Source organism: Chionomys nivalis, chromosome 8, assembly GCF_950005125.1.
Source record: "Chionomys nivalis chromosome 8, mChiNiv1.1, whole genome shotgun sequence".
Classification (NCBI taxonomy): domain Eukaryota; kingdom Metazoa; phylum Chordata; class Mammalia; order Rodentia; family Cricetidae; genus Chionomys; species Chionomys nivalis.
The window spans coordinates 35,009,705-35,036,479 of NC_080093.1; the positions used below are offsets into that span (position 1 = coordinate 35,009,705).

Sequence of the window (26,775 nt, forward strand, 5' to 3'; positions counted from 1 at the left end):
GAAGTGGGATTCCAAGTTAGTCCTCTTCAATAACAAATCAAAGCTCTTACCAGTCTCCATATTGTGTCAGCCTCTGCCCTTAGCGGAGCTGAGTGGCTCTGGGTCTGCCGGGTGCTGTTGTCGCCAGGGTACAGCAGCAACAGCTTCACAGGTTCGGACTCCCAAACCCTAGCCCTGGCTGTAAACTCCCTTAGTATCACTCAGTCACACAGTATGCATAGGATATAAGTCATAAAATGTGTCCAGAAGGGTCTCTCCATGCTCTTTACATAAAGGACAGTACAGTCTTGACGTCTTATAACTCAAAGAAGGCTTGGAAAGGGATCACATCTGATATAGTGGTGCAGTCATCTGTGAAAAATCAAACACTCCAAACATGACACATCTTTCCTGTGTGGATAATTTACCTCAATCAAAAGTAAAGGAAAATTTATACTGCTTCTCATCTGGCATTTGCAGTGTGCAATAAACTGATGTGTCCATCTTCCAGCTGTGACATTTATGTACCCACGACCATCTTTTTCCTCACCCCTTCCAATGGATTTTGAGGTGAGTCCCAGAAGGCACAGTTTCACCTGCAGCTTACCCGCCTGTCTTCCCGTGTTCTGTTTGTATGACTTCCAGGCCACTACATGTACGTGGACTCTGTTTACGTCAAGCACTTCCAGGAGGTGGCCCAGCTCATCTCTCCGATGACCACAGCCCCCATGTCTGGCTGCCTCTCGTTCTATTACCAGCTTCAGCAAGGCAACGACAATGTCTTCACTCTTTACACCCGGGATATGGCTGGCCTGTATGAGGAGATCTGGAGAGTGGACAGTCCAGGCAGTGCCTCCTGGAACCTTGCAGAGGTGGAATTCAGTGCTCCTTACCCCATGGAGGTAGGTGAGCCCTGGCCTGCTGGCATGCTGAGAAGCTACACACGCAGGCATGGAGGTCACCCCACCGTACTTCCTTACTTACCTCAATCATGCTTTTGAAGGCAGGAATACATTGACTTTATTTTTTATTTTTAATTTATCAAAAAATTAAACCAATTTATGTAGTGAAGTGTGGTGTTTTGATTGTATATGACTCAAAAGGGTGGCAATCAAGTCCTAATAGCTAGCATATGTACCACCTCAAACATTTATTATTTGTTGGTAGTGGCACCATTTAAAATCTCTGGGTATTTTGAAATGAACAATGTATCATTATTAACTATAGTTGACCTACTGAGAAATAGGACCAAACTATACCCTTTTAGTCTAACTGTAATTTTGTACCCACAGACCTGTACCTGATACACCTGCCTCTATTGTAATCTTTTAGGAGGAAGGAGCTCAGCAGTTAGGAGCACTGGAAGCCAGACGAGGGTAGCTGATCCCTTGGACTGGAGCTGCTGGCACTTTTGTCGGAGCGCCTGGTTATTATGTGGGTGCTGGGATTCAAACTCCTGACCTCCTGAGTGGGCAGCAAGCACTCTTAGCTTCTGAAGCATCTCTCCAGCCCTTCAATCGTTTCCTTCCCTCTCTTGTCCCTTCATAATCTCTTCACTTCTCTCCCCCTGTAACCCCTTCCTTTCTCTCTTACTGTCTTCATCTTCCATCAGAAGTGTTTTTCTAAGGGCAAGTGTGAAAGGCAGTCTACCAGCTGAATTCCCTGATCCCTGTTCCCTCTGATCAGGTGCTATAAGCATTGGGAGTTCCAAGCAGGAGGTCAGGGCTTGAGTATGACTCCTTCCTGAACCTCCACCCCAGAGTTCCCCATCATCTAAGGGTCTTTGCCTTTACTCGGATAGAAATCTGGGTAGGCAAAAAGAGAGTCTTCGGGTCCTGGGTTTGGCGCTAGTTTCCCTCCTCTTTGTGAAGCAGCGATGGGCACAGAAGGCAGCCCGAGCAACGGCAATGGCAGCAGGAGGCGCCCTATCATGTTACAATTCTTGTGCATACCACTAGAATTCAGACCATGGGCCCTACAAATGCTACCCTTGCCTGTCTGCCTAGGAAGTCACATTCCTCAGTCTTTCATACCAGCCAAGGCTATAGCTGAGACCGAACATCTGAGATCCCGTGGCCTCGAAGACTTGACTCTTCCAGTGACCAAATCCTGCACATCCTCTGCTGTGGCCCCCTGTGGCTTTTTATCCCCTCTTCAGTCTCTGCCTTCGACCTTCTCTTGCCCTCTCTCTATTTTTACAGCCCTTTCCTTGCTGCCAGGCCACTCCAAGCTGCTTAGATGCCCCTTCTCCAGCTGTCGCCAGCCAGCTGCCTCTGCACTTTACAGCCCTGCCTCCCTGGTGCTCAGCAGTCACGGCTCCACCTGCCGTCGCCACCGCTCCACCTTCTGCTGCTTCTTTCTTCACGTTTCTCAGTAAAAGAAAAGATGACTGGAGAGAAGCTTTTGACTGGGTCTGGAACAGCAAGGGAGATCTCCCAGCATAAAGTCTCCAGACCGATTCCCTAAGCGAGCCTGAGCAGCTTGCTTACAGCTAGAGAACCAATTGCCTTGTCTCCTGGCACCAACCACAGTCATCGAGACTTATATTTAAATCAATCACAGCCTCGCCTCTTTAGCATCAGTCACAGAAGCCCCTCTGTAGGGCCACGGAGAGAAGTGAACCTAGGGAGAAAGGGTTGTAAAGTCATCTAGAGTTCACTGAGACTTGTGACAGCAAAGGTCTGGTACAAACTGTCCAACAGCCCTGGAGGAAGCTGCGCCTTCAAAAGCCAGGGCAATCTTCTGTGATCACTGTGTAGTTTTCTCCAGGCGGTCAAGCCTGCTGGTGCTGGCACGCGAGTATCACTTGATAGTCCTTTGATTCAAAGAATCCAATGAGCCCGAGGAAAGTTCCACAGCTACAAACTGGAGGGTTGGATTCCCATGCCCAACCTCTGCTGAGCTACAAGAAAATGCACATGGGAATGCATGCTTACGATACAAACCTGAAGAATGTTTCTGAAAACCAGCAATGATTCTTTAACAATGTTTGAATGATGCTCACCACCTGCCCAGTGGTTCAAGGGGAGATGGGCTTAAAGAAAGATCTGACAGCTGACATTGTAGTATTTATTGCTTCAGATCTTTCTGTAAGCACGTATCTGAATCTGTATCTATAGATGTGTGTCTTTCAGAACTTCCAAGTACTGGCAGTGTTTCCTGCCCTCTAAAGTACACACATACAATCACACCCATAGTCAGAGGACAAAGAAGAAAACACAACTGTCCAAGAGGTCTGACGTCTTCTTTTCTAGGTCACACAGCTGGTAGATGCCAGCGAGCTTAGGAGACTTCCTAAACTAATGCACAACCGGAGAGGAAGTACTTCAGTCTGTCTGAAGCCCCCACCAGGCCACAAGAATCTGGGGGTGCAGGATCTGGGGGTGCAGCATCACGGCTGAGCATTTGCAGCTAGCTATAAGTAGCATCTTTGTTGCCAAAGTTATTAATACCCCCCAGCTTTTCCCCTCGTACTTTCTGCGGCATCTTCTCCAGTTCTCCAGTTCCCTTTAAAGAACAAAAGTGGCCTGCTCCCCTGGCTGCTTTTCAGTGGCGCCATCTGCTAGCCTGCTGTGGAACTGGAGAAGGCTGAGCTGGCTCTCCATGGCCAATGTGCTCTGTCGGCTGCTGGTGTGCCTTGCCTGACACTACTGTCTCCTTCCTATCCCTCTCAGATCTCTCCCTCCCAACAGCACCAGAGAGAGCACAGGGCCTTTGTAGAATGTGTGCTATTTCCTGTCACCAAGTCTGATCAGGCTTTGATTTTTGCTCTTCCAGCCCAGTGGAAATTTTTTTGTGAGTTTGGGTTACAGAAGGAAAAGAAATGCTGCCCCAGAACATTTTCCTCTATTAAAGTCAAATGAGTCTGCACAGTCAGGCAGGCATGTGTATATGCACGTGTGTGTGCATGTGCACAAACACACACACACTGATAGTGTTTTCTTTACCAACTTTTTTTGTTCAACATAAACTCTCTGGGCAACATTTACATGAGTGAAATATTGCTGCATTTTTATTTTTTAAAATCAGCACTTGAAAAGTCAGAATGCTGGGCACAGCTAACCCTTCACATGAATCTTTAGATCCACATGTGTGCCATCTTGTTCCCCTGGTCTAGGTCTGTCATTTGTGTTGTCTGCTCTTACTAATTGCCAAGAAAAAGAATCGGCACTGAAGAAATCAGTGAACTCAATGCCGCCACATTCTCAAGCACATCTCCAGAGGAAAATAAACCTAGGGACCTTTCTGAACAGAGAACGCTGGCATTATGAGCTGGGATTGGCAGACCCTCGGCAGGAAGAGCTTCTTAATCTCTCTGCTCAGGATGAGCTGTCTCTTCCTTCCCTCCATCAGCCACTCAGTGTCAGTCTGTGGTGGGGACATGCACACATCAACCATTTGGAAAAGAGACCCACCCTTCTGCTGTTATGACCTCATCTTAATTACATATGTTTTAAAAAAGGGGGGGGTAACAAACTAAGATCCTAGGGATTAGAAGAGGCTTAGCAGCTGCCTCCTTTCAATAGAGCTGCCTTCTCCACTCTAGAGAGTCTGCATCACAGCTGGCCAACCTCATGTATTTACATCTTCCTGGCCCTCCTTGGTGTGCATTCAAGCCAGAAGCCACAGTGTGACTTAGTTATCAACTCACACAGCAGAGACTGCACACCTGGATTGTTTTCCTAACATGACTCAGGGCTGTGTGTGCTCGTTGCACCTCATGTCTTGTGGCCACACACAGAAAGTTCAGTCAGTAGGTGGGAGATAAGGAATAAAAAATGAAGCTATTGATTTCATTGATCCATGGTCTTCGTGAATTCATTGGAACATGGCTGGAAAGGCCTAGGCACAGTGCTCTGACCACTGTGTCTTTGCCCAGGCTCTCATTTGGAGCACCATATGGGGCAAGGGGCACAGCAAATTAATTTCCTGTAGATAACGGAAGAACCTAATCTACTTTCTTCACTGACTTTTTCTTATAGATGAAGCCCATAGTGCTAATGAATGGAATTCTGTCAGAAATATCTTGGGCATGCCAGCTGATAGTCAAGGAGTGGGGCATGCAGCCACTAGTAAACACAAATTTCAGATGTCTTGGTCCATTATGGGAGCTACAACAAAATGCCATAGACTCAATGACTTATAACATAAGTGTAGTTGTTTTTTTTTTTGTTTTTTTTTTTTTTACTTCTATGGATTTTTGCTTTTTGGGGGAGTCTACCACCCAGCTTCCAAATAAATACACGGAGTCTTATTATTATGTGTATTATGTGTAAAGGCCCGGCCTTAGCTTGGCTTGCTTCTAGCCATCTTTTCTTAATTTAAACTATTCCTTCTAATTTTTTTTCTTAACTTAAACTATCCCTTCTAATTTTTGCCTCGAGGCTTTTACCTTTCTTTACTTCTTACTCTGTGGCTTACTGTGTACCTGGGTGGCTGTCCCTGGAGTACCCCTCTCCTTCTCTTCTTTCTTCCTACCCATCTTCTCTTCTCAGATTTCTCCTATTTATTTTCTCTGCTTGCCAGCCTGCCTCTCCTTCTCCTGCCTGCTTATTGGCTACTCAGCTCCTTATTAGACCAATTAGGTGTTTAGGCAGGCAAAGTAACAGAGCTTCACAGAGTTAAACAAATGCAACATAAAAGAATGCAACACATCTTTGCATCATTAAACAAATGCTCCACAGCATAAACAATAATATTCAACTAATATTCCATAACATATCAGAAATTTATCTCTCAAAGTCTAGAAACTGAGAAACCCAAGCTGAACATGCTAGAAAATTCATGTGGCAAGGGTACTTTTTCCAGTGCACAGATGGCATCTCCCACTGTGTCTCCACATGGAAGAAAGCTGCTTGGGACTCATCACTAAGTCCAAGAACAGAGACTCTGCCCTCGTGGGCTAATCACCTCTCAAATGACCCACTTCCTGATACCACCACATTGAGGATTAGCCCTCAATAGATATAACATTTCAGCAAGCGAATCTCCTCAAAACGCAGCAGCCATTTCTTTTTTAAAGTAGGTTGATAACCAGGTACATATTGGAAAGTGACTACATGAGTCCTTGTATCTTGGCCTTAACTGGTTTGGTTGAGGTGTCGTTTTCAGTCATGTAAGAGCAAGAACATATGTAAATATATGCAAACTTGTCGCTTTCCTTCCCAGGTTATTTTTGAAGTTGCGTTCAATGGTCCCAAAGGAGGCTATGTTGCTCTGGATGATATTTCTTTCTCTCCCGTTCATTGCCAAAATCAGACAGGTGAGTCCTGCTTCTTCTTCCTCACTTGGGATGTGCCTGCCTCACCAGATGCCCAGAGTTGGCACTTGTTTTGAGTCGTCTATAATTTCCTCCCCTTTTGTCCTACTTATCTTTAAAGGGTCATCAGCTGAATGATCTTTTCTTCTGGGGCATTGTCCTCTTTCATCCCTCATATGGTAGTTTCTTTGATACTATACAGAAGTTTCCAAAAGACATTTTGTCTTCCCTCCCTATTAGGAAAGAAAAAGTTAAATATTAATTTACCCAAATTAATTTATCTCTTTAAAGGATATCTTGGATCCATACAATGAATAACTGAATAAATTTAGAGAAAAACGAAACAAAACAAAACAAAACAAAAAAAACTCACAACCTACTTAATGGAATTATAGAAACTCTAATTTTTAAGTCTCCAGGATTCATAATGTCCTTGTTTTTATAAATATTAGTATTCAATAGACATTTCTGAGATGGTCTTGGTTAAACAGTATGTGCTCTTAACTCCCCTCTTTTTCAGAGCCGAACCCTCACATAATTTTATCCAGACCAAAATTATACTTCTATAAACTTGGGTTTCTGAAAAGAGAGGGGATTCTCTACTTTCTCAGAAAATGGATAAGCAAAGTATTTTATAATAAGGGTGACAGTAGTTAAACAATGACACGGTTAAATGCAATTGACCTCACTGCTCAGCAGAATCATTTCCTTGAAACAGCCAGGGTGACGCCGTTTCCATCCCACCTCACTAACAAGCCCTCTTTCTGCATCTAAGCATGAGAAAGGAGCTAGTGAAGCTGACCTTTATGGCCTGGCTTTCTCTTAAGGCAGAACTGGTTTCTGATATGCTTTCAGTGATATCCTATCAAATAGACTAAGCAAATGTTTCTCAGTTGAGCTAAACTGTTATCCTCAACTTAGAGAGAAACCTCATTTGCTAACAAGAAGCTAAGGGGTTTTTTTGTGGTGGTGTTTGAGTGAAAACAGTCCCCATAGGCTCATAGGGAGTGGCAGTATTAGGAGGTGTGGCCTTGGAGTAGGTGTGGTCTTGTTAGAGAAAGTGTTCCTGGGGGCTGATCTTTGAGGTTTCAAATGCTCAAGTCAGGCCCAGTCTCTCTCTCTGTCTCTCTCTGTCTCTGTCTCTCTGTCTCTCTCTCTCTCTCTCTCTCTGTCTCTCTCTCTCCTGCCTGCTTGCCTGCAGAGACAGATGTAGAACTCTGCTTCCCCAGCAATCATGTCTGCCTGCAGGCCACCATGCTTTCTGTCATGACAATAATGGACTAAACCTCTGAACTGTAAGCCAGGCCCAATGAAATGTTTTACTTTATAAGAGTAGCAATGGTCATGTTGTCTCTTCACAGCAATAAAAACCCTGAGACATTGTTGTTATTGTCATATTACTGATCTAATTTTTTAGAAGGGAGTTAGATGAAGCTATCTCAATCCATAGCCTCAGGCATAGGAGGCAAGCGCTCCACCCCCTGAGCCTAACTATGTGTTTACATATTTTAAATAATTTAGCCCAAAGCTTAAAACAGTCCCTAGGTTTGACAGAACACAGAAAAATATTAATGTCTCCATTATGATAACAGTGATTTCCCAATCTCCTTGTCATGATTTTTCAAGGCTTTTCTTCTCTGTTACTGGGCGCTTACATGACCCTTTATATCCCTAAGCTAGACACGTGGGAGGAGAAGTCCTGCACTTGATAGAGGGGAGGATGAAGAAGTAGCCAGGAAGTAACAAAGCCAACTTTGCAGATGCTTCCAAAAGAGATGCAGGATGGGTATGAGCACAACCTCCCTACAACACCGGTTTGACTAGAAACAGGAAAAAATGGTTCCACCAAAACAAGGGTACTTAAGAGGGTCCATGTCTCCTCGGTGTGTAATGTGCTCCCACAAGCCCCCATTCCCTGGAGGTACCCACATGCATCTTCTCATTCCGTAGGTCAGCCCAGGCGCCATATTGGTCTTTAGAACTCATCATCATTCATGCCAGGCTTGCTTTTAAAAAAAACCACTTAATTGCATCATTTTAGTATTATGCCCAAGAACTAGGAAATGGATTCTCATCCCTTTATTCACACTTATAAGCTGTGTGATCTTTTGTGTTTTGCCTGCATGTGTGTGCATGCACACAATGCCCACTGTGGCCAGAAGAGGGTATCAGAACTGTTAGTTCCAGATGGATGTGAGCCATTGTGGAAGTGCAGGAATGACATCATTGTATCACAAAGCCCAAAAGTGAGGATTCTCCTGGGAGTCTACACTATTGCCTTTTGGTCTGTACATCTTAGAACAGCCAGCAAGCTTTCATGTTTACTTCTAGAAGGCCTAACTTAACACCCAACTCCAAAATGTTATAGCATACGCAGGTGCAGGCTTCTCTCCATTCCATGCCCAGGCCAGAGACTGCAGAAGTCCTGGCGCTCGTGGTTACTTATAGATACTCCTCAGAAGGCCACGTGAGCCAACAGCAAACATTCACCAACACCGGGACACAGCCCAGAGTTCTTGTCTAGTTTGAGAATGACTCTAATTGCTGCCTAAACTATAAATGAAACTGCTGACATTTTCCTGTCACAGTGTCCTGAAGTGTATCTGCTACTTGTCCACCACGTGTCATCATGGTTCCCTAGTCTAGGACCAGGTCCTAGCCACACTCTCTCTCCCCCTAGTCAGCAGGGAGCTGTCTCTACTTCCTCTAAGCTGCCTCATAGGAAAGAAAACCATGCTCCAAGGCTAGCTTCCTTCACCGCCTTCTGTGTCCAGTCCTTGTCTCTTACTGCAGGGACTGAGAAGTCTTAGATTACAGCGCTGGTGTTTAGATTGTCTCCAGGAGCTCCATGCAGCAGAGGAAACGGGGACAAACATTCCAACTGCTCTTCCCAGGCTGTTGTACACACCAGCTAATTAGGTTGTTTAAAACGCCTCCATTTCTAAGAAGTTCAAATGTCAGGAAGCAAGTAACTAACTAATACTTGTACAATGATGCTTTCTGATAACTTAAGGAGTTTGCTTTCTTTTCTTTTTCCTATCAACTGATGCTCAGTGGCTCATGTCTGCCTCCAGTTCATACCTATGTATTCAGCATGTCATTAACAGGCTCCAACAGCTCAATTTATGATCTTCACTTGACCCAACCTTCTGAAACAAGGAGTGAACAAGGGCTTTGCCTCCACCTCAAATGCTGGGCAGTGAGTTGGGGGGATGGGGTCCCTATCTTTAGCTTTAAGTAACTGTCTCAATGTGCTGCATAAAGAAAGACTTGGTCTATGATTTCCAATTTTGAAATTTTCTCTTTATCAGACTATAGACAAAACACTTCTTAAATGAAGTATTTATCAAGGGAAGAAAATAGCATGACCAGAAAACTCTGTGTTACCATGGAGAAAAATGATCTTTGCTTAAAGTTGTGCTTTATTGGTGTGTTTTGAGGTTCAGCCAAGTGATGAGAAGTCAGAGCAACCACACATACACCCTTCTGTCCATACATATTACAGTCACCCAGACTCCATAGAATACACTTAGGGCCACTGTTGGTATTGCATGTTCCATGGGTGTGGACAAATTTGCAATGACATGTGCCCACCATTACAATGTAATTCAGGCTCTTTCTCTCCTTCCTCCCACAACTGCTGATCTTTTCCCTGTCTCCCTATTTTGCCTTTTCCAAAAAGCCTTGCAGCTGTAGAGTCGTACAGTATACAGCCTTCCCAGACTGACTTCCTTAACCTATAGTGACATTTATGTTTCCTTCATATCTCTTCATGGCTCCACAGCTAATACCTTTCTATAATATTCCATTGTCTAATGTACCACAGCCCATGTACCCAACTGAAGACCGTCATGGCTGAGTCTACATTCTGGCCCCTGTGAATAAATATGCTGTAAATTTGGAACTTCAGCACTACCTCTACCCTCTACTGTCGGCCTAACAAAGGAGTTCAGATTCTCTTGCAGCCACCCATGGGTGCTGCTCTGACATTCATTCCTGATGAGTAATTTTACTGACCTGATGATCTAGATGCCAAGCATTTAGGAGTGTCTCACCATTTCCAGAGCAAAAAAGGCTGGCTGTAACACTTTGACTTTTCATGTGTTTTTCATTACCAGGTAGGGGGAAGTTGGCTAAAAATTGAGATCGTGGGGTTTCCTCTGGTCTCCACTATCCATGGAGAATGTTGAAAGAATGTTGAGGGATCCTCGTGTGTGTGTGTGTGTGTGTGTGTGTGTGTGTGTGTGTTAATATTCATTTTTGCAGGCATTGTCTCCTGGGCTTATAGATACACTTTAGTTCTGGCAGAAATAGGCAGAACAGCATGTGGGTGAATCACCAGGCCCAGAGCACTGCAGCTCTTATTTCCTTTTCCACTCTCGGGCTCAGGCAGGTGATCTGAAATACCCATAATCCAGATATAAGGGGACAGTTTCTTCTTCTTTTCCTGTAATGCATGGTTAGTCATTACCAAAAAGGAGAGAGAGAGAGAGAGAGAGAGAGAGAGAGAGAGAGAGAGAGAGAGAGACAGAGAAACATAAGGAGAGAGAGAATGGAACTCCTTTCGTAGCATTTCAAACTCAGATAAAATTTACAGGAATTCGGGAATACGGTGAGATGCTCCCATAGACTCCTCTCTACAAACAGATAGCATTAGGCAGGGACAGCATTTGCCTTATCATGCCTTGAAGAACACTGTACTTCTTTATCCACTGAACTGTTTTAATGTGTATCTGCAGTGTAACTGTAGAATAACTAGGAGATTCAGGAAACTTAATGCTGATACAATGTTATCAGTGAGTTCCCAAAGTATGTAACTGTTGTAACAGTGTTTTTTATAGTTATATGCTTTTGCTTTTCTGGGTCAAAACTGAACCTTGGGTTCCTTGTAGCATTTGGTTGAATGATTCTTTTCACCATTTCTCTGGATGAGTTCTTCCATTCACATGAGTGCTTTTTTGGGTTGAAAATTAGCTGAGAACTTGGTCTTGTCCTTCAGAGCCCTGTGCCGCCAGTTGACTGTTCCAGAATGACAGCTTCTCTACAGATGGTTTCCAGTTGTACAAAAACACACCCTCTATCTTTCTGGCCCTAAAATGTCCCAGCAGTGTATCTCATCATTCAGACTAGGCTTGTACTGAGCATCCCAGACTGCCGTGGTCAGTCCCTCTGACCCCACAGGGCAAGCTAAGCTGCGAGGCTTCCAAGTCCCATGTGAATAGGAACAACTGTTATTCCCAAAGGAGCAGGATTCTTCTATATTCCACTCCATCCCACAGTCTGGGCCAAAGTGATACTTTGGAACAACGATGAATGATGGTAGAACTCATCAAAGTCAAAACAACAGGAGCTGCCGGTCGGCCCCGTATGACTTCTGAACTTGTGGTTTCGGCTGAGGGCTGCTTTTCCTCTGGTGGAGCAGCTCCTACGGCTAATGCCAATCCACCACTCTGATGCAGAGACAAAGAGGAATTACCTCTGGAAAAGACTATTTCTAAAACACATCTTAGAACTTGCATGTCTCTTAAAAGCCTCTCCTTTCTTTTGAATTTTGCAGGAGACGGTTTGAAAGGTTTGAGGAAATGCTCACAGCCTCTACATTCTCAAAGGAAATTCCCTCTGAAGCCTAGCACTCTTTTTATTTTTGTAGACAATATGATCAGAGCTCCTTCTTGCTCTCCTTTTAGAAAGGAAAAGAACAATTTCCCTGTCATGTCAAAACACTGTTTTTATGATAACCTGTCAGCTTGACACGTGTTTAAAAATATTTTGCTGTGTCTCCTCCTCGGTCTCCCTGGCACAATGGTAGCTGTTCCCAAAAGCTATCTGATGGAGTCCTCTGAGAGTCCCGTGCTGACTCTAGCTTTGCTTCTCATTTGCCCAGGGCTTCCTTTCAGTGCTGTGGAAACTAGCTGTGATTTTGAGACAGATCTCTGCAACTTCTATCAAGACAAAGACGGTCCCGGTTGGACCAGAGTGAGAGTGAAACCGAACATGTACCGGGCGGGGGACCACACGACAGGAGCAGGTGAGTCACGGGTCTGTCAGGCCGCACAGCCTGGGTTTCACACACCACTTGCTCTTCTCATTCTGTTTCTGCAAAGGCAATGGGGAAAAAAAAGAAGAAAAGAAAAGAATGAGAATAAAGACACGGCACTTGGTGGTAACTAAATATTTGTAAGTTGTCATCCAAGATGCAATGCTACCCAAAACCTTTGCCAGTCCATTTATTAGACAAATATTTGGAGACTGCTTTGCTCTTCGTTTCAGATAAAATACTTTAAAACAAACAAACAAACCAAAACCCACTAGATTCATCTGCATGAAATCTACAAAGGAATCCATAGCGACAGAAGGCAGATTAGTGGTTGCAGGAGCTGCGGGGACAAGGATGGAGGCCAGCTGTGGAATGACCATGAAGTTTACTTTGGGGATGATGAAAATGCCAGGGAACTAAAGAATGGTGATGGTTGCTCTCGCTCTGCAAGTTAACAAAATGAAAGCTTAGTGAATCACCAAAGGGATAACATTATTAACATGGTTGAGATGGGAAACCGTATATTATACATTCTGCCACAATAATAAATATCATGGTGAAAAAACATTTGAGTGGACATTTCATAGGCATATCTGTCCCAGAAGTCAGAGACCGAGTGTTGCTTCAGTATTGAAAGTACTTTAATGACATCCTCAGGAATCCCACTCACGGGGGCGCAGGGCAGGCAGGGGGCTAAACAGTTTTGTTTCATTTATTTATCTACGTCCTGGGCACCATGATGAATTTGTCACGAAGCTAGGGAGGTAAATTTCTACATGTGCTCATTTACAAAGGCCACCAGGTGACCTTGGAAAGGGTCTTGCAACTTTATGCCTATAATTTCACATTGTTTTCTTAAAGATGGTCTAATCTGTGGTGGAAATGAAAGCCCTACAAAGACTTTTCTAAACTTTGGCAAATTAAGCCCAGCGAGGATAAAATACCAATATGAACCTCACTCTCCTGTCTGAGAACCATTTCAATGAACAAAAGAAGTGATAGGTAAACATATATACAGATGAACATAATCCCAAGCGTAGCAAAAGATGAAAACTTATTCCCTTCTCCCTTAGATTCTGTAGCTAAGGCTGAGAATTAAACAGACATGAATCAGGTTAGCAAGAGGAAAAATGCAATGTTATAATAAAACAGTTTTACATGCACATGGGAACCTTCACAGGGAAAATGAAGGCTTCTGTATCATCTTTAATAAAGAAAGTTGTGGAAAGCAGCGAGACAAGCGAGAGGGAGGGATAGTAGATTGTGAGAAAGTGACTGGGAAGTCCAGGGAGAAAACTAATAAAAGACAGTGACTTTGTTGTGCCTCTGTTGGTACGGATCTGCTCTGGTACAGTCTCAGTCTCTGTATACTGACTTCCTCAACAGGATGTGCACCTTGCTCCCAGCACATGTTATGGCCTGCTTTAGATAGAAAGTGGGAAGGCAGAGAGCCCTTTCTGCCTCTACTGTCCTCAAATGCCTTCAGCTCAAAATAACTAATGTAGCAGAGGGGCATACTTTAGGCACTGTGTCCTGATGACCTTCAGTGCTCTGAGAGAGAAGAGAGTAAGGAACTGATTTGGGTTAGAGATTTCGGAGTGGTCTCTTCAAGGAAAGCTGCAGAGACAAGCGTCTGTGAGGTCTTTCAGTGTGGAGAGAGCCAGCCACACCCGCTGTGTGGTAGAAGGGGCAGCATAACTGGTGGGGGGGGGATAGGGGGATGGATGGCAGGTTTGGCAGACCAGAGCAAGCCTTGGGGGTTAATTATAGAGGAGATAAGAAGCCGTTGAAAGGTTTTGAGTGGAAAAGAGAAAGATGATATTCAGGTTCCAAAAGGGTCTGGCTGTTGGGTGGCCATCCATGTTCGTCCATTGCCAGAGGAAAGCACCACAGACTGGGGCTTAAACAGCAGCTGCTTTTTGTCACACTCATGAGTCTGGAAGTCTGGGATCCAGACTGGTGAGGCTGTTCTTCCCGGCTTGCAGACATCAGTCCTCACACCGCGTCCTCACGTGCCCAGCCAGTGTCAGGGAAGGAACAAGGCCCCCAACTCTTCTTACAAGAATGAGATTTTTAAAATATTTTGGGGAAACTAAACTGTAGAGAAAATACTGAAGTGAACTCACAGAGAATGGATCAGAAAAGGGGAAAGCTGTTCTGTCTGACTTCCCATACATGGATCCATCTTAAGCTGAATACATGGGCAGTAGGATTGGTGGTAAGGGAACCATTGCTGTTAGAAATTTCCTTATGGTATTTAGAACAATTGAACACAGCTTCAGTACCTGGGAGGGCAAATCTGAGTAGAAACATGGTTTCTCAGGTATGGATTTAATATATGGTCAAAAGAACAGTGGGTTTTGCCCAGACACAGAAATCTCAAACAATGCCAGGCCAACCTGTCCTGGCACCACCTTCCAGGGCACTACAGATATAGCCTGGGAATGAGCTCTTGACTGCCACTGAGTGTGTGTGACCCAGCACCAGGAATTGAGCCAGACAGTCAGCAGTCCCAAGCTCATTCATTCATCTTCTGATATAAAAAAAAGCATAATTCCTAGTTAATACCACGAATCTGAGTCTGTGCACTCACTATAAGAGCTATACTGCCTCGTGATATTTACTTGAATTCCTAAGAGATTTCATTTGCAATGGAGGTACAAGGACATTTTATAGATTTTATATTTTTTTTTGTCACTTAAACCACAAACTTCAAGAAAAAGCATCTTTATAGTTTAAAGCCCCTGGAAGTAGTCTCGGCTGGCAAACCCCATTGCTTTAGCCAGTTTCCACTTGACAGTCTGTGCTTCTCACTCTGCATTGCTGCTGCTTTGTCTCCCTCACAGGGCATTACCTGCTGGCCAACACTAAGTTTACGTTCCAGCCTGGCTACATCGGAAGGCTCTACGGTCCCTCCTTACCAGGGAACATGCAGTACTGTGTGAGCTTTCATTATGCCATCTTCGGGTTTTTGAAAATGAGCGACACCCTTGCAGTTTATATCTTTGAAGAAAACCATGTGGTGCAAGAGAAGATCTGGTCTGTGCTCGAGTCCCCGAGGGGTGTTTGGATACAAGCTGAAATCAGCTTTAAAAAGCCCATGCCCACAAAGGTACAGTAAAACTGTTCCAGTTGTGTCCAGTTTTAGTTGCTAGATACGTTCGCAATTCCTATTTAGTTACTATCTGCTGATGGTGTCTTATTCTTCTGTTCAGACTAAGACCTGTGTTAGTACATAAAATACACACAACCTGCCCCTGGCGGCTGCATGCTAAGTCTTCAATTCCTTTGTGTTTCCTGAATTATGTCCACCTAAGAGCACACAATCTCTCTCTCCCTGTCTCTCTCCCTGTCTCTCTCCCTTCTCTCTCTCTCTCTCTCTCTCTCTCTCTCTCTCTCTCTCTCTCTCTATCTATCTATCTATCTCTCTCTCCACCTCTCTTCCTTCTCCTTCCCCACAATGCTGCAATTGAAAAGATGAGATCATTGTGCCTGGGTCTTCACTGTGGCTTTAAGGTCAACACTCAAGGCCTTAAGAAGACACAGGCTAAAGCCTGGGTGATCACTAGAACCAGCTGACCCCACTCAGAGATGCACACAGGAAGCCATCAGCTGCTGATTTTGTTAGTAATAAGAACACAAAAACAGCCCTATAAATCAAGGCAAATACAAAAGAAAGGCAGTAAGCTCCCAAGCTTACCAATTCATAAACTCAAAGAAGCTTGACAGATGCAGCAAGTTCTGTGAATTAAGATGGGAAACCAGCGTGGGAAAATTCGTTTTGTTTTGGCCTTTCAGGAGACTAACACATTTGTCTTGAGTGTCCTCTGTGTAAGAGAGAGACCCAAAGAGAATGAACAAAGGCCATTTCCTCCAAGATCATCTCAAACAGTGGGGCTCTGTATATACTGTTGAGTGAATGGGTGAATAATCTGATCATCACACCATCCAGGAGGTACCCCGACTCCAAACCCCCCAAGAAAGGTTAATACCATGGGAGGACAAGATAATCCTCTAGCTTGTTGCCTAGACAATTCCAAATGTGCGCTCAATGAATCTTTCTTTGTATAAATGTCCTTTGACACTTGCACTTCGTCTTTGATGGATCAGTGCCAGAAAAGCCCAGGCCTCTCTATACCTCTTAAGTATCTCAAAGAATTAAGATGTTTGCCCATTTCCAATCATCTAATTCCCACGAACAGCTATCACAACACAAACACACAAACACACACATCCCAGTGTCGCATACTCAAGGACTCACCAGAATGTAGAATTTATGTTTTGCTTTAAATTCAATTTTACTGATTTTTAAACAAAAATATAGCAAGAATTTTGTTTTATTTATTTAGCTTACATGTATTTATTTGTTCATTCATGTGTCTGTTCCTTTATTAAACCATCATCTGTTCTGTATTTATTTGAAGCAAGGGATATAAAGATAAATGAATCTCAGATCCTACTCATAAGATGGAGTTCACATTTGATAGTAGATTGAGATGCTTAAGATTGAGATAAATTCACTGAATGTCACTATCCCACTGAATGTCACTATGATTGCTCAGAAAGTTGTAAAAGTGAATCTACTGATTGTTGTTGAAAATAATGTTATCCAGACTTGGCAGACCTAGTGTTTGGAGGGGACAAAGTTCAAGCCATGACGGCTTCTAACCACTGTTCCTCCTCACCTCTGTAACCTCTACTGGCTAATGCTGTACTGCTTAGGAATCTGCTCAGTCCTTTACAAAGAGTCCCAGTTGTTCCTGATCCTCAGGAAGCTAGAAGAACCTCCTAGCAGATATGGGTGCCCCAGAGGTTCTGTCCTTTTCTTCTTTGGAAGCTGAACACCAAGACGTCCAGCCACTGAGTAGTTCCTCAGAAGGGAAAATGGAGTCAGACCCAGTCAGGATAGAAGAGTTCTTATAGCTCTTGGAAGGAACTGCTCATGTACTCAAACGAAAGTCCAACACATAAACCTCCAGGTGTCTGTTTGAAGCTGGCCTAGTTCTAGAAGATTCCTGCTGGGCAGAACTATCTCCTCAGAGAGGGAGAGGGTACAGTTAGTGGAGAAGAATTGAAGCTTGCTTACTGATGGTATACACACACACACACGCACACACATATGTAGGTGTTTGTGTGTGTTGTGTACTTATGTGTTTATACACTAGGCTTCCATGTGTTTACACAAATGAAAGCTACTTAAGAGATACAGCAAAGAGTCAATGTTTCCTTCACTGTCCTCTCCCCCTAAGTGCAAACTCCAATTCTACTCCTGTTTTTTTCTGAGGAGTTTCTTTCCAGATTTGTAATGTTTTTCTCCATTAACTTTTACTGTGCTTGCTGATTCTCTGCTATGAAAAGTTAAGGACTTCTCATAGTTTTGTTTTTATTTGGGTTCTTAGAACACAACTTTAACTATACCTCCATGTCAAACTTTAGATAGTGTTTATTTATACCTACTTTGTAACATGAATAAATCCTCACTCCTACAATTTTTCTTGGCTTTCTGTGCCCTTCTCAAATATATAGTTGTTTTGGGGCATTGTTGAAACTGGAACACACACTCACATTCCTACTAAGCTTGACCTGAACAGATGTCCTAGCAGAGGTCCTGTTGACATTATAAGACAGACATTTCTGACTTTGTATAGAGCTATCCCTCAAATTACTGGATTTTAAACTTCTATGGTCACTGCAACAACTAAAATTATCTGTCCATTTCTAAATGATGTGCCATATCATGCTTAGATGAGGAACATTAATCTATAAGTTAATTCCAAAAATTAACATAATTCTATCTCTAATTGTAAGCCAGTTTTGCTTCCTTGCCCTCTGTCTGCTGTTTTGTAGATTTACAGTGAACCCTTCTCTTGCCATAACCCCTTGGCTTCTTCTTCTTTTTAGTGCCCGTGTGCTTTCTTTTGCTTTTCTATAGTACTGGAAATTGAACTGTACTGAGCCCAGGATTGGTAGACTAGCAGGTTTTCAGCTGGTAAAGATCTAGGCAAGTGTGTGTTTGTGTGAGTTCCATGCCCAGTTCTCCCACTCTGAGATTCTGGGAGATGTCCCTGCAAGTTCACAGGTCTGAATTGGACTCTTCATACACCTAAAAAGCTAGAGTTCAATGTACAGTTCTTGTGTAAGCACCCTCCAATGCCTCTGAGAAAAGTATTTGAGAAGTATAACACCAAACCTGTGAGACTGTTCCCCACATGTGGTTCCTGTCCACAGAGGGTATGATTCTCCAAATATTCTTCACATTTAGAAAAGCGTGTTAAGTCACAAAGCACTGAAAATAGGCATGGAGGGGGAATGCTTATCAGCTGTTGCATGTTGTCTAGAAGCTTCTATTGGCTGCTTTCTACAGTTTAATCATGCAATATTTATTTTAACTTATTCTAAACCGGTGGAAGCTTAAGAAATTTTTCTGAGCATATTGAGCTTCGCATACATTTTATAATAGTTGGAATTTATAATGACTGAGATTCTGAAATGAACCTGCTGAGACTTCTAGGGAGTCCCAGATCAGCTCAGGTCAAAACCAGAAGAAACGTGGTTTTTTATCAAGCACCTACTGTGTGACCAGAAGTGTACTCTCCCACTCCCAATCCTTGACATCTTCCTACTGTGTGACCAGAAGTGAGCTCTCCACTTCCCATCTTCCTACTGTGTGACCAGAAGCGAGCTCTCCCACTCCCAATCCTTAACATCTCCCAACAATCCATTTACAGAGGAGGACTCTGAAATCTCAGTGTGTTAGAATGGCTTGGTTCTTCTTAGTTTCTTGATCTCCTTCAAATTGCAGGTAAGACCATTAGGTCAGAGCTCTAAAACGCATCTCAGACATGTTCTCCCTGTTTCCCTTGCCACCCCCTCACACAAAACCATTATCACATTCACCACAATTATGAGGACACTTTGCTGTTTTCTGCAACTTTGGCTTCTTGTTTCTCTGAACTTAAATGGCAGGGATGAGAGTGGATCCAGGACTCACTGACTGCAGAACACACGCTGTTTTTATACCATACCTGTTGGTCACCCAGCCCTCTCTTGGTTGACGTCAAATGACAGGATCAGGTAGGAAAGAACGTGTAGCTCTAATGCTCTGATTAGGTAAATAAGAAAATCCAGGACTTTATTAAACTGGCTCTCAATTTATCTGTTTTAGAAATGTTCGGCTCCCAGAGGGGGTCAGAATTCAAGGTGGTTAATCACAGATAAAACAGACCAATGAGTTAGAACTTGCGGTGCTTGGCTGAGGGCCCTCTGTCACTCATGGCTTCTTCTCTGGGCTAGTTTTGTGGTCCCTTTATCTATGTAACCTTCTCTTTTCTCCCATGTGTAAAATGGGCATCTGGTAGTACTTGCTGTGAAGTCATTTGTGTATCACGTGAGCTTAAGTGAAGTATGTAGCATGTCTCCTGGCACATAATTAGCACGATTAAATTCAGCACAGCACAGACACATCGAAAGAAAGAACAAAGGTTGCTTTTCTAGGTTACAATATTTATTTGGTGCATGGATAATTCTGTATCCTGATTTTTTTTTTCTGTGAGGTGTTGAAAATGATGTCAGAGTTAAGTCATTTTTAACAATATTAGACTTTCTTAAATAAATCAAAGATGTGTACAACCATGAGCTCTACAAGATTTTGTATGTGTATGCTTGTATGTGCATGTGCACATATGTGAGGTGAAAAGGTGTGTGTATGTGTGTGTGCACACGCGCGTGCACATGTGTGCATTTGCACAAGCAAGCCAGAGATCAATGGTCAGGAGAATTTCTCAATTGTTTGCCAGCTTATTTTTTAAAACAGTCTCTCGCTGAGCCCAGAGCTCACCAATTTGATTAGACTGTCTGACCAGCAAGTCCCAGAGATCCACCTAGCTGTTCTTCCCCACATCACCCGGTTTTTTTGTTTGTTTGTTTCTTTGTTTTGTTCTTTGTTTTTTTTTTTTTTATGTTGGCACTGAGGTGGAGTTCAGTTCCTCAGGCATGCATGACAAGTAGTTTATAAGTTGATCCATTTCCCCAGCCTCTTCTCTTTAAAAAACAGTGTATTTTTAACGTTTCAGAAACATTCTCAAAAGTTCAAGAACCGTAAAACTATATCTTCTGCACCCCCATCACTACCATCGCAATGTTCTGCAGAGTAAAGAGCATCTAGGAAGTTACGTGGAAGAAAGCAATTTGTGAGGGTGTGTTAAAGCTTAATGACAGGGCACTTGCCAGAGAGAGGATTAAGGAGAGGAGGAAAAAAGCAGCAGGAATGGGGGGGAAGGAAAGTGTTGTAAGAGGCCGCTTGTTTGTTCCTGGCTGCTCAGGCCCAAAATAACTACACAGAAACTGTATTCATTAAATCACTGCTTGGCCAATCATTTACTCGTATTGCTGGCTAGCTTTTACATCTAGAATTAACCCACTTCCATTCTTTTATATTTTACCATGAGGCTCATGGCCCACCAGCAAGGTTCCAGTTGACAGCTCATGTCTTTCCAATCGGGTAGCTCCATGGTACTCTTGTCTCTGCCTTCTTTCTCCCAGCATTCAGTTTAGTTTTCCCTGCCTACCTCTATTCTGCCCCCAGGTCAAGCCAGTTTCTTTATTAACCGATGGTATTCACAGCATACAGAAGGGAATCCCACATCACCTCTTTTCTGTTTAAATAAAAAGGAAGGTTTTAACTTTAACATAGTAAAATTACATATAACAAAACAGGTATCAAGCAAGAATTACAGTTGCAATATTTATATGTACTTTATCTTTTATCATAACTAAGGAAAATTATAACTATCTATTCTTCAGCTCCATCAAAGACTCCAGAAGGATATAATATTACCTAAGTAAACAGAAAGTGCATTGTAAACTACTTCCAAAACTCTAGAACTGACAGAGACATCTCACTGCCTGGACAGTCACCCAAAGTTCTTCTGTACCATTAGGGCATCCATCTTCAGTCTACAGGCCCATAGTATCAGGCAACTTTTCCATTAAGCAGGAAATTTCAAAGACAGTTCTACCTATATTGGCAGTTTGTCAGTCATTCAGTCATTTTCTTCTGTGTCCTGCAGAATGTCTGGCAGACTCTTTCATGAAGCAGAAACACCAAAGGATCATCTCACCTTTAGGCAAGTTCAGCAGTCATTTCTCTGTGGTTCCTGCATGTCCAGTTCATATGCCTGAGATGTATACACGAGAAGCAGGAACGCCAGAGATGAGGACATGGTTCAGTTAGGACTTGCCATGAAAACATGAGGGCCTAAGCTGAGCTCGCCAACACCCACAGAAAAGCTGGGCATGGTATCATATCTCTGGAACCCCAGTATTTGAGGAGGTGGAGACAGACAGATCCCCAGAGCTCACTGGCCAGCCATTCTAGCTAATTCAGAAAATAATATGAAGAGAGACAGAGAAAGATATTATTTTGACCTTTGGGCTCTAGGTGCACACACACACACACAAACATGTATATACACACATGCATGAATATATGTGCAAAACAGAAAAACATCCACATCTGTCTTTCATCAGTGACAAAGGGTTTATGATATCATTATATATAATATCCCCATTATTAGAATATGAAATTAGATTCTGAAATATCAACAAAAATGCTATCTTTTCTTTGCTTAATGCTCACTTTTGGAGATCTCACATTCATGTTCTGTTTGGATGCCCCATATTGTGTAAAATTGGCCATCTGTGTCCCCAGTGTAAAGGATATAACATTGGTTTCAGGTTTTGCTCTCAGCATAAAGGAAGTATGAAGGGGACATGATGGTGAGGTTATAGGATGAAGGATCAGGGATTTGGGAATTCTTTCCTAACGTGACCATGGAAAGATAGAGTGGAAAGGTAACAGTACCAAGTAAGGGAGAGAAGAGCATCGTGGTGAGGAGGAGCAGCTGTGAAGCCAGAAGAGTTACCGCTGGGTCCCAGTTAACCAGCTCTCTGAGTGCACTGCTCTCCAGCACTCAGGGCTGGGCAAGCACGAAAGCATAGTACCTGTACTTTCTTTCCCCATGACAGCCTCCGTTTTCAAACCTCAAGTCAGCAAGAGAGGGATAAGACTAATGTAAGCCCCAATCTAAGTTTAGTGTGATGTGGGAGCCCTTAGAAACAAAGACTTGAGGATCCAGGGGCATGCTCTCCGTGCCGCATGCACAGCCGTATGGACATACTGCTGGGTAAAAAGAATGCACTGATGGTAATAGGTGGGGAGCAGGAAGAGAACCTTAACACTTGCAGTCCCCTCATTTGGAGTAGATTGTCCTCCCAAGCACAGTCCGGAGCCCTTCTGAAGTGGGAGGGGTGTATAACCTACTCTCTGACCTGTAAGCTGGGTCAGAGAAGTTCTGCATGGCCCCCTACAGCAGAAGACGGTAAAGATTAGGGCAATGTTTCTATGTTTTATGATGGTATTTGTGGGGAAAGGGAAGTCTAACTTTTATCATCTCCCTTAGAGAAAATAAATTCCAGTCTCTACAGACTGTTTTTGGAAGGACCTGGAGACAAAAAGACAAAGGTATAATGGGGGTGTCTGCAGTTGTCTAGAGGGTTGCTGAGTTCATTCCCTAGAAGGAACAAAGAACTGAGCCCCCAGGAAGGACAGAAGAGCAAGCTGTAGGGAAAGGGAAAGCTGCATGCATTCCGGATGAAAGAAACCCAAAGCTGGAGTCCTTTAGATGGTAGCTGGCTCGGATACTTCCTGAGACCTCTGGGTCCTCCCTTTCCACTACTGATCCTGTTTAAATGCCCCCCTCTCCCCAGTGCCTTTCCATCTTTCTCTCTGTAAGGTTTTCTGGGAAGAATGAGCAGCCCTCTTAGGAAGCCCATTGTCCTTCCCTAGTCTACCTGCGCCACTCAATTCTCCTTCAGAGGGACAAAAAGGTTGACTTCTGAGGCCCTGCCAATGTCCTTTAGTTCAAAGTAGCTGGGACAGGTAAGCACAATACTTTTGGAGCCCCAACTCTGAAAACTTTTAGATGTATGACCGAAATACTTGGTATAAAGTCCAGGCCCAGAGCTCTTTAACTGGGAAGTTCTAAGATCAAGTCTTTCAGAACCATATTTTTATTTTATTTCCCTTTTATTAAAAATAGCTCTTTTTCTCACATAATATATCTTGATTATGGTTTCCCCTCTCTCTCCTCCTCCCAGGTCTTCCCCACCTCTGTTCCCATCTAGACCCACTCCCTTTCTGTCTCTCATTAGGAACAAACAGATTTCTTTTCTGTTTTATTTCTTATGTATACAATGTTCTGTGTACATGTGTGCCTTCAGGCCAGAAGAGGGCACCAGATCTCATAACAGATGGTTGTGAGCCACCATGTGGTTACTGGGAATTAAACTCAGGACCTTTGGAAGAGCAGCCAGTGCTCTTAACCTCTGAGCTATCTCTCCAGCTCCAAACAGGTTTCTAATTGATAATAATTAATATAATATAATATATATCATAATATGATAAAACAAAAACTAGCACATTGGAATTATACAAAGTAAACAAACAGAAGGAAAAGAGCCCTAGAGAAGATACAAGAATCAGAAGATACAAGATACTTGTTCACACTCAGCAATCTCATAAAAACACTAAACTGGATATCATAATATATATGCAAAGGACCTGGTGCAGACCCATGCAGTCCCTGGCATGCTGCCTCAGTCTCTGTGAGTTTGTATTGATTTAGAGGACTTTTGTTGTTGTTGTTGTTATTCTTCATCCCCTCTGACTCTTACACTCTCTTTGCTCCCTTTCTGCAGGGTGGTGTGTGGGTGAGGGACAGGATTGAGGGTGTTCCTTGAGCCCTGCGAGGAGAGATTTGACGGAGGCATCCTGTTTAGGGCTGAGTGCAGTCTTCTTCAACACCTACAGGGAAGGAAAGAATGAGCAGAGTGGTATAATTTTCCCCATCCCTGAGATGGCAAGGGTCTGATGTTCCATGCTTGGATGTGCAGCTTGCTGTCTTATGGATCTGAATCAGAAACTGCCCTTGTCTTACCCTAAAACTGACAGATTCTAGGGCCTCTTCTACCTGTCCCCCACTTTACCGTGGTAGGAAGATCCAAAACTCATGCAGAGTTTTAAAATCAATGAATTGCGAGGTTTGCATATTTACCACCCAAAGAGAGATGAAAAAATGGCTATGGCCTGTATTCTATCCCAGCATGCCCTCTATCTCAAACTGTATGAATAAAGATTTTTTGCACTGGGGAAATTTGGAAGCTGATCAATCTTTGTTGTTTGTCAAAGCTAAAAGTTGTATTAAATCATATGAGTCTTTACAGAAAGAAAAAAGAAAACCAGATGGGTCTTTTTGGTTCTTTTAAGAAGAAAACATCGGTCAGCGAAAGAGTTGTTTAAAAACACATGGTCCTTTTGTGGTTTGTGGGACACGCAAACCACATATAGCATCTGCAAGAGTCATGCTGTTACGATTTAGCAACAATTTCCTAAAATATAACCGGGATCTAAGAATGTTTAAATCTCACACTCTTTTCCAGGTGCCAATCCACTAAGCTTGTTCTTATAAATTAGTGAAAAATTCCTTATTCCCGCCAAGTATCTTCATTTTGAAATCTGTGTTTTTTCTTGGGGCTTTTGTAGTTCTCAGAATCAAACACACTAACACTGTCAATCATTTAGATAAGTGCAATGGCGTTAGGCGTTCCACCACTATTCTTGTGTCCACAGCATCTTAATGAAGGGTTCTAGAATTTCTCTGTGTATATCATAGTGATTTTGTGACTAATTCCACCAACTCTGTAATCAACACACCCAAATATATCTCTGAAATTATTTCAAAGGATTTTAGCATCATGAGAAGAAATGTTCAGTTTAACCTGGGATCTGAAGTTGAGGCCCATTACTGATAACAAGAAATAACTGAACTCCCTTGATGGACATGGCTTACTTATGGTTTTGTTGGCAGAGGATTGAAATGTTTTCATCTGAAGATCATTTATGGAAGATGTCCTTTGCGTTCTAAATAGGGACCTAACTTTACCCCGCCGGCGGCTCAACAGCTCAGCTTGCAGTCTATCAAACAGGCTACGGAAAGGTCATTAGACATCACTGAGAAACCATGCAGTTTGTCCAGGTTAGCTCTTTAACAAAGACAACCCTTGTTAATGGCTCAACAGAGGCGTGTTTTACTGTATTTCACAGCTCTGTGCAAAGCCTGATCTCCTTCATCTTCCAAATCCTACTCATTGTGTTGGCTAGTGTTTGCACTTTGACACCTCTGAAGTGAAAATGGATAGTTGTTCTAAAACAACCTGATGTGGTTTGGCTAAATGATAAAACTATTTCTCTAGGTCGCTCCCCACCCTACCCTCCTCACAGTGTTCTAACCAAGAACTTGCCAAGACTTTCACTATCTTAGGGGCAGTCTGGCCCCGTTGACTAACACAGCCAGGAGTAGGTTTTCACACAGACCCTCTCCTCGTCGTTACCTCATGTCGTGCTTGCTCAGTTCCCTCAGTTCTTCTGCTTAGTATTAGTATTTGTTTTCTAGAGAGTAGAAAATTATTTTTTTCAAAATGAAAAAAAAAAGATGAAGCATAGAGGCAATTCTATCGTCCTCTGACTGTTACAGTTTTGGGGTGAAAGTACTTGGAATAACAAAGCCCTAAAAGTGGAGGCTGGAGAGAGGATTTTGTGGGCCATACTACTGGACCCAGGGCACCCACAATGAAGAGTCAGTTGGCTCTAAATATCAATAGCACTGAGACTGAAACACCCTGTTGTGAATAAAAGAGCATATGCGGTATTTTTTCTTAGCACAATGAAGACCAAGTTAAATAGTAATATCTGTTGTTACTTAACTATATTATTTTCAAGAATATTTGAGTAGCTCTCCAAAGCTAGTCTAGAGAGGCTTCCTCAAGGATGAATATCTCCATCAAGACAAAAGTAACTCTCAAGCATTAGTGACACCCAAGGCTGAAACCTTCAGGCACTTGAAACACACTGATTTAATGAGTATGACTAGACCTTACTTCTGAGCTATCCTGTACAGTCCAGGACACCTGTCTAAGAGATGCCATCCAACTTCATGTCTAGGAAACACTGTTCTTCATCTTTCTCCTTCTTCAATACATTTTAATATATTCTTGGACTAAGGTTTATTTCCCACCTTTTAGAGATGGTTTACTCTCTTCAAAATATTACTGAAATCGATATAAACATTAGGATTTTAACTCTATAAATGAGATGTTAAACCTCTCGTGAATTTAGATTATGGCTGATCCTTTGACACAGTCTTATCTCAACCCATATGCAAAGGGTTTTTAGTGGATATTCATTGTACAAACTAATGGGTTGTTGAATTTTGTTTGTTTGTTTATTTGTTTGTTTGAGGCAAGGTTTCTCTGGGTAACAACCCTAGCTCTCCTGAAACTCACTCTGCATGTCAGACTAGCCTCAAACTCGCTAAGACTCACCTGCCTTTGTTGTGTTTTTATTCATATGTAAAAGGTACCTTGATCATAAGCCCCAATTATC

The 26,775-nt window shown here is 42.9% G+C and overlaps 1 protein-coding gene across 2 annotated transcripts in view; it reads left to right on the plus strand.

Annotated features, from left to right (window-relative positions):
* The window catches only part of Mamdc2 (MAM domain containing 2), a 137,284-nt gene that overhangs the window by 81,654 nt on the left and 28,855 nt on the right, over nt 1-26,775 (plus strand). For both annotated transcript variants that reach the window (XM_057778068.1, XM_057778067.1), the window contains exons 6-9: nt 625-881; nt 6,148-6,241; nt 12,123-12,266; nt 15,122-15,387. In XM_057778068.1, coding sequence (XP_057634051.1) covers nt 625-881; nt 6,148-6,241; nt 12,123-12,266; nt 15,122-15,387 — 761 coding nt within the window. The remainder of the gene's footprint in view (nt 1-624; nt 882-6,147; nt 6,242-12,122; nt 12,267-15,121; nt 15,388-26,775) is intronic.